Below are 15393 nucleotides of genomic sequence, written 5' to 3'. Positions count from 1 at the left end.
GGGGGGGGTCCCCCATCTTCAGGAAGGCTTCCCAAGAATGCTTCAATGCCTCCTCAATTTCCTATTCCTCTCCTGTCCACTTTCTGGTTTGTGTCCAACATCAACTTGTTCATTATAGGTCATGGGTCCAAAAAGGGTACTTCAAAAAGTTTGGAGAGAAACTGAGTTAAAAGTGAATTAAAAGTTGACACATTGGCTTAACTGGCTAATCCTTCACCTCCAAGTGCTGCATCCCATATGGGCTCAGTTCATGTCCTTGCTGCTCCACTTCCGATTCAGCTCTGCCTATAGTCTAGGAAAGCAGTTGAGGATGGCCAAAAGCCTTGGGACCCTACTACTGTGAACAAGACCAGGTGGGCAGTCCTGGATCCTGGCTTCAGATTAGTTCAGCTCTGGCCATTTGGAGAGCAAACCAGGTGGTGGAAGATTTTTCTCTCTGTTTCTTCTCTGTGTAAATTTTTCTTTCCAATTAAAATAATAATAATAATACTTCAAAAAAAGTAAAGTGTTTTCTGATATAAATTCTTTTGGAAATGTATGAAGATATTTTATCTTACACATTTTCCACACATTTTTGAAGACTTATTGTAGGTTTATAATTAAATTTCTTTTCACCACAATGAACTTATCCTTCAATTTCTTTGAAGTATTCTTGTTTATTTTTAAATAAGACCTGTCATCTTTAGGAATCACCTGTAAAAGAGACCTTTAGCCTAAGGTGGCAGATGTCTAAAATCAAAGCTAGAGTTCTGGAAACTTAGTGCACTTTCTACCATGGCCCCATTGACCCAGATCTCTCAGGAGCCTTGGGCAGCTCTTACAAATATTTGGTAATATGTGGAATAAGCCCATTTGTCTAAAAGTGGAGCTTCTACAATTGTCTTTCCCTACTTGAGATTTGGTAGGATTTCTTTGATACAGGTAATTATACTATGAACTATACAATTTTTAAATTTTCTAAGACATTGCTTCTCAAATTTAACATCCATGCAATTCACCTAAGATTTTGTCACATTTCAGATTCTCAGTATGTCTGAGTATGACCTAAGATTATGCATTTCTAATAAGTCCCAAAATAATGTTAATATTAATTCTCTGAACCACAATTTAAGTAGCAAGTCAATGAACTATTATTGTAAAGCAATGTTCTTTAACTTGGCTGCTTTTCTGAAGACAACTAAGGATAATTACCATCCCTTTACAAAACTAACAGGATAACTAACATTTACTAAGATTACCATGTATGATTTTATCAACAACATATCCAAAAGTTAGACACTATTATTATCACCACTGCACGGGCAAGAAGAAACATAAATAGATTAAGTAACTTTCTCAAACAGTGTGCCTCTCAAGCCAGCTCCCACAATCACTTTATTACACTAACATTACAGATTGCTTTACTTTATCTACTTTAAATAATACAATCACACATCTTGAAGTTTAAAAGACAACTTCAAACACTGTACCTTATTCAAACCTCACCACACTTCCCACCAATATTCACAACTCAAAAAGATGGATATCTGATTTTCCTATTACCAAATAATTTTATTACTAAGGTGAATTCCATGTTAGGGAAGTGCTCTTTCAGAAGCATCAGAAAACAGGGTTTGGTTTCAAAAACCTATTCAATCAGGTACTTAGCTTTGACTCTCTCACTGAAATGACTTGTTAAAATTATGTCAATGCACCCATGAGAATGGCATCGAATGAATGGGGTAGCCCTCCAGGTCTCGAGGCAGGCGCTAGGCAGCTAGATGGAGGCCCAGACATGGTGTACCTCGAAGCTTCTCAGGGGTGTCTGGCGGGTCTTTGGGGGACAGTGCTAATTCCTGGGTTCCCTGCTACTGCTGTCACCTCGGGAATTCTCTGAGAATTGAATTTCTGGGTTTGGCTGATGGGAGGAATTTCAATCCTAAAATAAAGCTTAATCTAATGCAAAAAAAAAAAAATTATGTCATTGTATTTAAGTGAATTATTTTGGGCAACATATAGCAGATATTGAGCAGAGATTATTGCAGCAGGGTCTCAGCTTGGTTCTAAGAACGAAAATAAGCTAACAATAACTATATGTGTATAATTCAACAACTGATAAACTTCTCCCCCAAAAGCATGATATAGATCACAAACATCCGAAACACTGAAACAGGACAACACATTCTTAGTAAGCTAAGACACCTGTGAACAGTTGCTTCACTTTCTACATACAGAATTAAGGGGTTATACCACTACCAAGAAACAGTAAAACCTGACACCTTAAATCGTATCTGAAATAGACCACGACTCAAAAAGAGTGCATAAAAACTTTCAAACCATTTTCAGAATATAGCCAGCCATTGAGTTTCAATGCTAAAATAAAAAGAAAAAACCTCACTTTAATTAAAATTCGAGAGAGTACTATGGACTCTCCTTTGTAGTTTAAAATTTAATTTGAAATAAAATGTTTTATCCATCCATTTCTTAACACATGTGTTTAGAAAACGGAACACAGAATTTTGTTAAGACATTCTATTGGGTTAAAGTAACAGACATGCACAAGGTTTTCAACATATTAACAGCAAAGTTTATACTGTTCCAAAGATTTTACAATTACCCTTGGTTTAAGAGGTTTTACTGTTGGAATATCCGTTCCTTCAGCTCTCTGTCTGCTTGAATCAAAAGTCTTCCGTTTTTTGGTTGCAGTTTTCTGGCAAATAGGTCCATGCTTTTTCTGTGAAGATGAAGAAATGCAGCATAATCTCCTTATTGCAAAAAAGAAAGACTAAAATCTCATTTCAGTTGAGATCAATTTAAAAATCACACAAAATTAGACCCAATTAACACACCTGAGGATAAATAATAAGATGCACCTTGCCTTAACTAAAATTATATATATATACACATAAATATAATGCATGCTACGTTATCTCTCATAATAACAAATTATAAAGAAATACTCTCAAATATTTTAAAGACCTTTTAAAGATATTCTCTGTTTTCACATTATTAATACTAAAAAGTATACAAGAGCCATTGTACAGACCTCTACTTAATCAATAAAACTCCTTCCATACATGCTGACTGACCATATCAGCTGTACCAAAAGAACTTTTTATTCTATATTTTCATAAACAATTAAGAAACCACAACTAACTGTTAAGCCTTATTTGGGAAGAAAAGGTAAATCTTGGATGGATGTATTTGTCATGAAAGCTCTTAACGCTTTCAGTACATAACTAGTAATCAACTGTTTCACATACTGGATTTCAATCTTTGTTCAGCAAGCAAGCATTGTAATTAGAATTACTAGAATCAAATGTCTAAGTAATAAAAATGAGGCTAGCAGCACTTTCCGGTACACCCAAGCATGTCTGTTAACATAAATTTTTCTGTGTCAGGTATACACACAAACTGTTTACAAGCATGATTATATAAATTGTCAGTACAGTGATAACATCACTTAAACAAAGATTAGATAAATGAATAAGAATACTTTTGCCTATGAAAACTCATAAAAATAATGCAAAGATAATCAAAAACAACACTGAATAAGTAGAGAATATGCTTTGGAATTACAAGAAGCCATTGCTAACTAAAACACAGTAGTAGTCAGAAAGCTACTATAGATCATTAATTCCTTTTTTTAAGAGCTTATTTATTTGAAAAGCAGAATTACAGAGACAGTCAGAAGAAAAGTCTTCCATCTGCACTTTCCCTTCCCCAAATGATCACAATGGCCAGTGCTGCACCAGGCCAAAGCAGGAACCCAGAACTCCAACCTATGTCCCCTGTGGGTTAAGGGGCCCAAGTGTTTGGGTCATCTTCCATCGCTTTCCCAGGCACATTTTCAGGGAGCTGACTACAGTAGAAACCCTACAATTTAAACTGGTCCCCATAAGGAATGCTTATGAAAACGCCTAGGCTTCAGGTTAACCCGCAGCCATAGCACGAGCCCCTTCACTTTGCTTGTAAGAAACAAACTGGAAACAGTAAAAGGATGTATAGTGGATTACTGCAGGTTCATATCCAGCAGATCTATACTTAAAGAAATATTTTTATCTTATGTAAAGTGTTAATAAATGTATGTGGCACATGAACACGCTTTTTATTGTTCCCTATTTAGCTGATTATTTATCAAAATCAGTTAAAAGTGCTACTAGAATATGCTAAATATCTGAAAGTACCTAATAAATTAGATAACTTCAAAAGCAATGCTATACTGAAAAAAAAATTCTTTGTAACATTTCAAGCATGCAAAAAAGTGCAAAGTATAAAATCTTTCATTTACTTATCACTCTTTTAACAATTACATTTTAGCAATTTTACTTCATTTACTTGTTTTTATTCCTGAAGTACTTTAAAGCAAATCCCAGACATCATATCATTTTCTGTAAATAAACACAACATATTATCATATGTTTAAAAGATTAATTATTTTGACAGAGACACCAGAGGAGAGTCAGACAAAGAAACAGAGATCTGCCATCTGTTGGTTAGCTCCCCAGATGTTTCAACAGTCCGGGTTGGGCCAGGCCAAAGCTACAAACTATGAAGTTTTGAAGATAAATTCTTCCATCTGGGCTTCCCATGTGGAAACAGGTTGCAGGGGACCAAAGCATTTGGGCTATCTTCTGCTGTTTTCCCAGGCCACTAATATAGAACTAGATACAGAAGTGAAAGCTGCCAGACCTCGAACCAGTGCCCGTATGGGATGCCCCTGGCACAAGCGGTCACTTAACAGGCTTCACCACAAAGCTGGCCCCTATCACATATTTCTGAAAGGTGTTTTGTCCTATTTTTGCTAACAGACACACAGAGTTAGGAATAATTTTACTTTTTAATAGAGGGGTTCTGAAGATCAAACTCTGAAAAGAGTCCTGGGAAGTAATGCCAACAGACGCTCCTGAATATCCCTTCAAAAGTTGTTCTTGTAGCTTTTCCCATTAGGGTTGTTCTGAGTAAAGAATAGTAACAACTCCACCAAAAAAAAAAAAAAAAGAAAGAAAACAACCTCTTTACTTACTAATGCTACTGGAAAGAATGTTCTTCCACAAATCTTGCAAGGCAGTAATTCTCCTACTTGGACAACACTTCCATTCTCTGAAACAGAAAATAATTTATTACTTCCTATCAAACTGTGAAACCCAAATTTTAATGCTGTTTCTCAGTTTTACTGGTAGGCTAACAGCTGTTGTGAAAAATGTTTTGATCTATTTTGAAATAAGCAAAATTATCAATTACAATGGGCACAAGACTTAGTGATCATTGATCAAAATAGGCTATCATAAACACATAATAGTGATAATTTAAGAACAACCAAATTTACATTGCTATAAAATCTAGTTTTAAGTATTTTAACCAAACCAATTCCTTATGTTTTGTTAACTTGTGAGTTATATCTATTATAAATTATTAAACATAAAATTGTTTATCTTATTAAACTCCAAGTCATGAAAATATGTCACTAATGTCTAAAGAATTCGGAATAAAACTTACTTTATGTAACACCACACGATGCAAGTATAATGCCCTAACGATAATATCTTTCAGTTATGCACACTGCCTATCCTGAATAATGTGAAATATTCACTATTTTACATATATGTTAAGATTCACAACAGTACTTACTGGAGATATTTTGATCTAAGGAGAAAAATTCATTAAAGAGTAAAGAGGTAGGTATAACTTCTTTCAGTTAAAATTAATTTACCAATCATACACCAAGATATCACAAATTTTAACATGAAAATATTCAAAAGAACTAACACTATTAGGGATTCTTCTGAGTCAATTCATCACCTTACTTTCTAACTAAAATTTAAATCTAATTTATTTTCACAATTAATACTTTGCTACAAATGGTATTGGAATCGGTAACATCTCTCATGGGGACATTCCCCATGTTTCCAGCCTAGTATTTTACTGACTTTTAACATGTGTATCATACAAAAGACAACAGAAGACCATTTCTTTCAACAGTGACATAAGTAAACTTATGAAAAAAAAGAGCAACTAGGACTCCCTAATATTTGTTCCTATACATTTGATGAGTGTACAGAAACCAGGTGACCTAAAACAGATGTTGGTAAGAATATTGTCAAACACAGAAGTGACCTCTGTTCTACAATTCTTCTAGTTCTTCACACTACCCAATTTGATTGAAAGAGAGGAATTTTTTTATTGTTTGTTTATTTAAGGATTTATTTATTTTATTGCAAAGTTGATATACAGAGAAGAGGAGAAACAGGAAGATCTTCCTTCTGATGATTCACTCCCCAAGTGAGCACAACGGCCAATGCTATGCCAATCCAAAGCCAGGAGCCTCTTCCGGGTCTCCCACGCGGGTGCAGGGTCCCAAAGCTTTGGGATATCCTCGACTGCTTTCCCGGGCTACAGGCAGGGAGCTGGATGGGAAGTGGAGCTGCCGGCATTAGAACCGGCGCCCATATGGGATCCCGGGCGTGCAAGGCGAGGACCTTAACCACTGTGACACCGCTGGGACCAGCCCAGAAATATTTTTACAATGAAGTAAAATAGTGGATATTAATTACAAAAGAAAGCTAAGATTTGTTGACATGTCCTTCAGCAGCAGTGGGTATATTATTCAGGGAGAGCAATTTATTTTTTAAAGATTTATCTTATTTTATTGGAAAGAGAGAAGTAGAAACACAACGATCCCCTTCCTGCTGGTTTAACTCCCCCAATGGCCACAATGGACAGAGCAGAGCCAATCCAAAGCCAGGAGCCAGGAGCTTCCCCCAAGGTGCAGGGTCCCAAGGCCTTGGGCCGTCCTCTGCTGCTTTCCCAGATCATAAGCAGGAAGCTGGATGGGAAATGGAGCAGCCAGGACAAGAACCAGCACCACATGGGATTCCAGCACTTGAAGGGGTGGGATTAGCCAATTGAGCCATATTATCTAGATCACTTAGTCCACTAACAATACTGAAAGTTGAGGTAGCTACGAGACAGATTCCACTTGGCTCATTAAGAATGTGTTCAAAGAATAGTCAAAGTAATGTCACAGGGTGGATAACCTTGATTGTAGTTATTCCTTTAAATAAATATTAATAAGTAGTTTAAACACTGAGCAATATAAAACATTACAAAAAATTTAAAAGTTTTGCTTGCTTTATATTACATTTGAATATATTTGTTAAGTAGGTGATAAAACACACTCACACAAAAGTAAACTATTGAGAAAAAACCAATCTGAACACTGAAATAATGGATGTGCTACATAAGCATCTACTATTTGTCAACCGCAGACCAAGTAATAGCATTACAAGGTTAACTACTGAGACATTGCTCTCATAAAGCTAACACAAACTGTGTGATTTACTTAATAACTCTATTATCCAACTCAGTTCCCATTTTTATACAAAAACTCCAACTAACAATCAGAATGTACCATACAGCAAAATACAATGCTTAGGATTAATTTTCACAAGTTATCAACATGCTAAAATATGCTTTTTAAAGTTTATTTTTAATATTATTTACATAGTCGAGACATGCCTGTGTGGGACTCTGATTAGGGTGTGCTGGGTCAGGTATGGAGGAAAGTGGGTGGGACACACGTTTCAATCTTTTTCCTCCTTTGTCCACAGGGGAAGCAAGGGAAAATGCCATTACTTGCTGTGAAACTACATCAGCACTTGGGGAAGGGGGACAGTCCTCTGATGATGCTCTAGGGTCCAGGGTATTACTTGAGTGGTTTCAATAATCCTAAGACATTGTCAGTTTTACTGCAGCGGGTTGAGAAAATCTTCCCCCCAAGGCCTACTAGCTGATAAAGTCCACTTTAGTGCATCCCATAGACCCAGAAACATGCTGCAGTGCTTGGCCAGGAGAACAGTTCAACCTCTTCTTTTATCCATCCTCTGATGAGGCAGTTGTCATCCCCTGCTGGCCTAAATGAATGAGCTGGCTGTCATGATACCCATGTGCATGTGGACTTGCTATCGACCAACAGGCATCAGCAAATAAAATCTAGCATCAATACATGCACTCCAAGGTTGGATTACACATGCTATAACTTTCCCTGTGGACAGGGTCTGAATCCAGTGGTCCAGCCTAGCAGTCCCCCAAGAAATCTCACCTAGGGTGACCTCAGATTTGACTCTAATGTGTGCCAGACAGTACAGGATCAGGTGCAGTCTGTCACTTGCACCAGCCAACACACACACACACACACACACACTAGTGAATGCAGTTTGGTCAGTTCTATCTCAACCCTATAAGTCACACAAACCATAGGGTGTTGTGCCCCAGCCCAGACCCAGCCCACTACAGGACTGGTCCACACACATATAAGCCAGTGCCATGGGCTAGTCAGGGTGACCTTCTCCACTAATGCCCAGCACACATACCACTGGCCTAGGTTTTTACACATAGCCCTTGCTGTAGCCTGTCCCGGTCCAGCCCATATCTCATCCAAGTCTCATGTACTCTCGTGGGTTCTGTGGCTTAGCTCGACCCTAGATCTAGCCCTCACATATGCCAACAGGTGCTGCCACCTTGTCCAGTTGGCCGGGCCCAACCCTGGCTCTTTTGCTCAGCAGTTATAGGTACAGTCTAGTAGGGAAGTGCCCACAGTTCCCTGCCAGGAATGTTTCCACCCCCAGATCTTGCATCCGTACCAGGGTACTGCATTCCAGCCTGACATGACTTACAGCCATTCCTACCACTTGCCAACTGGTGCTATGGCCCAGCTTTGCTGGCCCGCACCCATTTCGCACACCAGTGAGTACAGCAGCCTAGCCTAGCTTGACCCACCAGGAGAACCAGTTCTCAAACTTACCAGTAGAAATAGCAACCCAGCAAGGGAGTCCCCAAAGTTCTATGCAGCCCACAACTTGCTCTAGGTCTTGCATGTGCCAGCAGGTATAGCAACTCTGGCTGAGATAGCCTGCCCCTAGTCTAAACATTCCCCAGCAGGTGCTACACACTGGTTTAGCCTGGCTCACCCCTCAACCTAGTTCTCGCCAGCAGGTCCAGCAGCCTAGCCTAGCCTCACCTGGCTCACCAGTAGTCTTTATGTGAACTAGTGGGTATTGTGGTCCAATCCAGCCTGGCCTGAACCGTGTCCTGGCTCTCATTCATGCCAGTATGTGCTATAGACTGACCCTGCCTGGTTTTCCCCTACCCAGCTCACACATGTGCCAACGGCCTGGTCTAGCCTGCTCCCAGGCCCAGCTCTCACACTCAACAGCAAGAGCTGTGACTAGCAGAGGGGTTCCCCAAGTTCCTCCACCAGATTCAATCCCAGCTATAGATGCTGAGTGTGCTGTCAAGCGCCACTTTTCATCATGACATTGCAGGCCCCTAGCACCAGTTTTCACAAGTGCTAGTAGGTGGCAGGTCCAGGTCTCCCACTTAGGCAGGTGCCTAGGCCTGACTCAGACATGCTCTCTAGCTTCCCCCCTCTAAACCACTTGTCTCAGCTCTCTTGCATACCTGCAAATGAGTCATCCAGTCCATGGAAGAACCCAAAATCTTTCCTTCCCTGACAAACATGCCTTAGCTATTCCTATTGCAATACATCTCTAGATCCCTTCCTTGGGCAATCTGCAGTTCCTTAACCTGGGGGCAAGGGTAGCATGTCCCAGCTTAGAATTCCCTGCATTCCCCAGTTTTCTTAAAAAAAAAAAGGAAACTATGCTGACATACTAGTATAGTTAACACAAATTTGTCATTAACCAGGCCCAGAATGTCCACCAGCTATTGGCTGCTTTTCTCCCAGGAGTGTAACACTTGCCAATGTACTAGGCTACCTAAGCATCTGCCTTCAACTGCAGTGAAATATCCTCACAGGAAAAGGAAATCACCATCACTCACAGGCACACATACACAAAAAAGAGCAAGAGAGAGCGAGAAAATAGTATTGCAAATACTTAAAAGCAATTATGTCAATTGCATAAAAAAGTCATTAATTCTAAACAAATGTACATAATATCAAATAAAGCACATAATAAACAAAAGAGCAGTAATATATAGGCATATATTGCGCTCACATGAATCATCAATGGAAGATATATTTTATAATAAAAATAAATCTTAAAAAAAATAATAAATATAATTTTATAATTTCCTTTTGCATTATCTGATTTTAGGGCACAGTCCTCTAATTCACAGGATGTGGCATGCACATGTATATTGACAAATCTACTGAGCCAAATTCTACCAACACATCATTATAAATAGCTTCAGCCTTGGAATTTGTTCTAATTGTACTCATTAAAAGACATGAAAATGTAGTAGAAAAAGCACTGGAACCTGGGGGCCATTATTGCTAGCAAAGCATGTAAAGCCCGCCAGCTACATCTAACATGGGTGCCGGTTCACATCCCTGGATTTTCTATTTCCAATCCAGCCTACTATCAATGGATTGAGAAAAGCAGAGGTAGAGGACCCAAGTGTTAAGCACCCTGCTACCTACCTGGGAGACCACATGAAGCTTCTGGCTCACACTTTCCACCTAGTCCAGCTCTGACCTGGCCTACCTAAGCAGTGAACCAGCAGAGGATCCAGAAGAGAGGATCTCTCTATCCCTGGCTAGCTCTCTCTGTAAAACTCCTGGAAATAATAAGCAATTCTTTAAACACACACACACAAGCAGGCAACCAAAACAAACCCACCAGAATTTGCCTTATGTTATATAACTTCAAACTCTCTGCTGTGTCACTGGGAAAAAACAGTATTTAACCTAAGGTCCAGATTTCTCTAGTATGAAAACAAGGAAGTTATATTAAATGATATATACGGCCCACATATACTAATATGTCTGGGAAATCAGCAGACAGCCCAACTGCTTGGCTCCCGACACCCAGGTACGAGACTCAGAAAAACTTCCCAGCTCCTTGCTTCCAACTAGCCCAGCTCTGTCCATTGAGGCCATTTAGGGGTGGGAGGTGAACAGATAGATGCATTTCTTTTTGTTTTTCCCTGTGGCTCTGCCTTTCAAATAAATATTTTTTTAATGAATGTAACTGATCAACAGTAATCTGTCAGATTTGAAGCCCTCTTTCGAAGCCTCATCTTACTGGATCTTCCTACAGCATGAGCATGGCAGCACTTTTCTCTCAGCTTTAATGGTATCTTTTTCTGCTAAGCCCAGGCTTTCCAAATTTCACAAGTTAAGCAAGGTTTGATCTAGGCAGCATTTAAGACTTAAGAATAATAAGTGCTACAGACTCTTTTTTTTTTAAAGATTTATTTATTTTTATTTGAAAGTCAGATGTACAGAGAGGAAGATCTTCTGTCCGATGATTCACTCCCAAGCAGCCGCAATGGCTGGAACTGAGCCAATCCAAAGCCAGGAGCCAGGAGCTTCTTCCAGGTCTCCCACGTGGGTGCAGGGTCCCAAAACTTTGAGCCGTCCTCGACTGCTTTCCCAGGCCACAAGCAGGGAGCTGGATGGGAAGCAGGGCTGCCAGGATTAGAACCGGTACCCATATGGGATTCCAGGCATGCAAGGCAAGGAGCTTAACCACTATGTTATTGCGCTGGGCCCAACAGATTTTTTTGAAATATATTTTCTGTTAAATAAATATTAGATTCTTCTGCACTTTTCTTACTGGAACATTTTAAAATCTCTTGAAGTTTTCCCTTACCCCAATTTTCTTTACTGCTCAATGTAAAAGAATTAACTTCTTTGAAGTTTGTTTCCTTATTTGGTAAGTATGGTTTGCCTAGGGGATTGTATCCGTGTCACTCAGGTGATAAGTACTACATACCTGCAGTTAGATATTTCCAAGTATTTACTAGACATTCCTGTCTGATATCCTCAAGTAGTGCACAAACATATTGAAAGGCAAGCTCATTACTTCATCTCCCTAATGTGGTTTTCCTGTTGCTTAAAGACAACGCATCTCAGCCAAAGCAAGACAGTTTATGTCTTTGATTCCTTTCCCCTTTCCTGTTCAGCAGTCATAACTCACTTCTCATCTCAGAAATGCTTTCTATTATTCCTTTCAAAGTGCAGCTACCTTTGCCTTAGTTCAAATTCTCATCATGAGAGTGGTTCCAGCCTCTCCTTTCCCCCATCTATCTTCCTGCCATAGCTGCATAGAGAGGGAGAGGACAATCCCTCTAAAGCATGTCTTATTTTACACACATGTGCCACTTTCAAGCCTACAATATGACTCCTGCAAATTCATTCACCCAATAAACATCTATCAAAGGTGCCTCTTAGGTACGAAGTACTTAAATGCTTTATTATGCTACATCATTTAATATTCATCATAATTCAACTAGTTAATATTACATAGCTCCATTTTTTATAAATAGCTGATAAAAACTGAGGTTTAGATTAAATGAAATGCCCTAAACACAAAGCTTAATAGAACAAAAGTACCCCTTCCTCGCCAGCATGCTATTCAGAATTCTGGCATCCAACTCAGTACTGAAAAACAATGAATGTGAATTAAAATAACAGAGATGAAATTTTCAGTAAAGGAGCATTTGCTTATACTAAGGAAATGCGAAGCAAACCAGAAACCCTAAAGAAACATGAATCTGTCTTCAACTCTCAGGGCTTTTTTTCTTCTTTCCTGACATGCATTGTTTGGATGTTTATAAGATCATTCAAGAGTCATATGAAATTATCGATCTAAACATTAGGCTTCTAAAGTTTCACTCAATTTCAAGTTCCACCTGTGGTTGCCTTGGTAAGGCCAGATCAAATGATTTTGCAGGTCAGATGGTTCCCCACCCAATTACTAAATGAAGGGTTACACGAAAGAAGGGCTATGGGACTTCTCAGGCTTTACAGGACAGTGGCAAGGCCTGACTGAGTTCAAATGAGGATGGGCAGCCTGATCACACAACTGTTACAAAAACCTGCAAACGCTTCTAAAGCACTTTTTCTTTGATAATAGAGGATGCTCCAACCCACTTTAATAGCAGCAGGTATTTTAACTTAAAGCACATGATAAGGGACAGTGTTATGACTCAGCAGGTCAAACCACCATCTAGAATGCCAGCATCCCCTACTGGAGTGCCAATTCAAACCCCACCCAGTCCACTTAGAATCCAGCCAAAGCTGGCCCAAATACCAGGATTCCTGCCACCATTAGTGAGCTATCTGCCTCTCCCTCTCAACTAAGCACATTCTTTAAAATAATAAATAATTACAAAGGGGGAGTGGGGAAAGCCACCTCTCAAGGAACCCCACAAGCAGAAGTATCATTAAAGTAAGCAGTAAGCATTACACCCCCTTATTTCACAGAAACCCGGATACTCGAAAACTAAGCAAGGAACAAGTTCTTCACAGGTCATACCACACTGCGGCTGCTCACAAACGAAAGTTATCAGAATCCGCTGATTATTTATCATCCTTAAGATGCTTACTGTGAGAGCTTCACCTCAGGGAAAAAGTATGAGATAAACTCACACTGACAATCACATTTGCTCTCTGAGGAGAATGGGCCACTGCAGAAGTTACCAGTTACCATAACACAACCCCGAGATTTTCCACTCCAACATGCAATTCTTAATTGTGGTTGAACCCATCTAAACTAAAAGAACTGATAACAGAATCAAACAACAATTGAAAAGCAAAACGGAAAAAAAAAAACTGAAGCTGTTGTTGTCATAAATTTTTTCTCCTTATTTTATTGGGCGAATGCAGTCATTAGGATAAAATGAATACAGAGAACAGAAAAAAAAATGGGAACAAAGCAAAATCTGAAATCACCGTTACAATGCAGGGATAAGCCCAAAATAAGGAACAAGTACTGGCTCTTCTTTAGCCAGATCCCGTGAATAAGCCACTAAGTCCTTCCAGTCGCCCATTGTCCCCCCTAAACCTGGCCAGCGACACTTCCTCGGACGTCCCTCCGATTGAAGATGCCGTAGAAATGGAAGAACGGTTACTCTGAGAAACTGGCTAGGGAGGTGTGGGAGCTCGAGGCTGCAGACACACCCCAAGGCCCCAGCGGACCGGCGGTGCGGATGCCGCGGATCCTAACCGAGTCCAGCTTGCAAGGAACAAAAAATCTGGCCAGACCTTGGTTTGCCAGAGGCAACTCGGCAACCAGGCACGACCGAGAGGACGTGCAAACGTGCACTAGAGAGAGGGGGAGGCTAGCTTTCAGGCTCTGGGACCATCCGAGGTGGAGCAGCCTGCGAGTCAAGCGCTCCCCCCGTGCCGGGGGGCTCTCCGCCCACTGCCGCTCGCCCCGGTCCCCAAAAGGAGGTGCGGACCCCTCCGCTCCAAACGTGCCCTCGGCCGGCGGAACTGCTGCCCGAGGCCCCCCTCGAGCCTCCAAGAGCGCTCTCGCCTCTCGGCTCCCATCCCTTCACGCCTCACCTTCCAGTCCGTCCATTGCGCCAGCGCCTCCCGATCGGATGGACGCTCCAGCAGCGCCCGCCACCGCCCAGCTCCGGCTGTAGCAACGCGGCTACGCCTCCCACCCGCTAACATCCCGGCCTCCGATTGGTCCGCGCCGGGGCGGGCGGCGTGCGGCCGGGCCGCGGCTGAGGTGCGCCTCCTGCTGTCTCGGGCGGCCGTCTCCCGGCTCGCGGCGCTCCTGTCCAGCCTCCAGGGAAGCGGGAGCCGCCTCAGATTGCACCCTGCAGCCCAACGGCGCCTTTGTTCCACTCCGGCCTGGTTTTCCCTCACACCGTATCCTCCTATTCAGTGTATGTCAGCACTTCGCGGCTCCCCGTCGCCGCTCAATGCCGCTCTGTTTTCTGTTCTCTCAGCGGATTCTTTAAACCCGAACAAGCACAGCGAACAAGTGCCCTGCCCTCCTGGACGCGGCCCACGCTCCATTTTCAGCTCTTTGGTCAGAGGACTTCTCCTAGCTGTGTCCCCTAGATTTTACCTTCCCGCAGGAGTCCGTGTGTTAATAAACGCCGTTTATCGTGAAAAAGTCACTTTTTGAGATTGTGAAACAGAGAATGCTTTAAACGCTTGTAAACAATTGCCTCAGCGTGAAAGCTGGGGCCAAAAATTAGAAGTGAAACCCAGCCTTCCTGCCATCTTCCTCCACTCTTGGCCTTCTCTGGCAATAGTAAACTAGTCTGGATACGTGGTAACTAAGGAGAGGACATCAAATTCATATTTGAGGCAGTTGCAACTGCAGGGCTGACCAACCTGTGGCAGGACAGTTTTCCGTCAGACAAAACCTGGATGTGAAGAAGTTCAAGAAGTTCATGGCTTGGTTGAACAACCTAACATACTTCACTGAGACTAGAAATCTTTAAAACGTTGGTTTAACAGTAATACACATGCTGTGTTGTTTGCTCACTGGTAAGTTATCAGCATTAAGGTATTGTCCATAGCAAATCTTAGCATTAATTTTCTGATGAATTCGTGTCATGGGCTATTTTGACATGTGTAACCATCTCTACTGTGGAAAGGTTCCATCCTAAAAAGTCTGTAACAGTTACGACCTTTCCACTTCT

The 15393-nt window shown here is 41.1% G+C and overlaps 1 protein-coding gene across 2 annotated transcripts in view; it reads right to left on the bottom strand.

Moving 5' to 3' along the window:
* Positions 1–14374, bottom strand: part of LOC121166249 (zinc finger C2HC domain-containing protein 1A) — a 41180-nt gene extending 26806 nt beyond the window's left edge. For both annotated transcript variants that reach the window (XM_040995349.1, XM_040995350.1), the window contains exons 1-3: positions 14294–14374; positions 5006–5082; positions 2597–2713 (exon numbers count right to left, since the gene is read on the bottom strand). In XM_040995349.1, the coding sequence (XP_040851283.1) occupies positions 2597–2713; positions 5006–5082; positions 14294–14309 (210 nt within the window). In that variant the 5' untranslated portion in view covers positions 14310–14374. The remainder of the gene's footprint in view (positions 1–2596; positions 2714–5005; positions 5083–14293) is intronic.
* Positions 14375–15393: the final 1019 nt, after the last annotated feature.

Source organism: Ochotona curzoniae, unplaced genomic scaffold, assembly GCF_017591425.1.
Source record: "Ochotona curzoniae isolate NIBS_2020 unplaced genomic scaffold, NIBS_Ocur_1.0 patch10, whole genome shotgun sequence".
NCBI lineage: Eukaryota > Metazoa > Chordata > Mammalia > Lagomorpha > Ochotonidae > Ochotona > Ochotona curzoniae.
The sequence above is the reverse complement of the archived record's forward strand: the minus strand, read 5'-3'. Positions and strand labels throughout refer to the sequence as shown.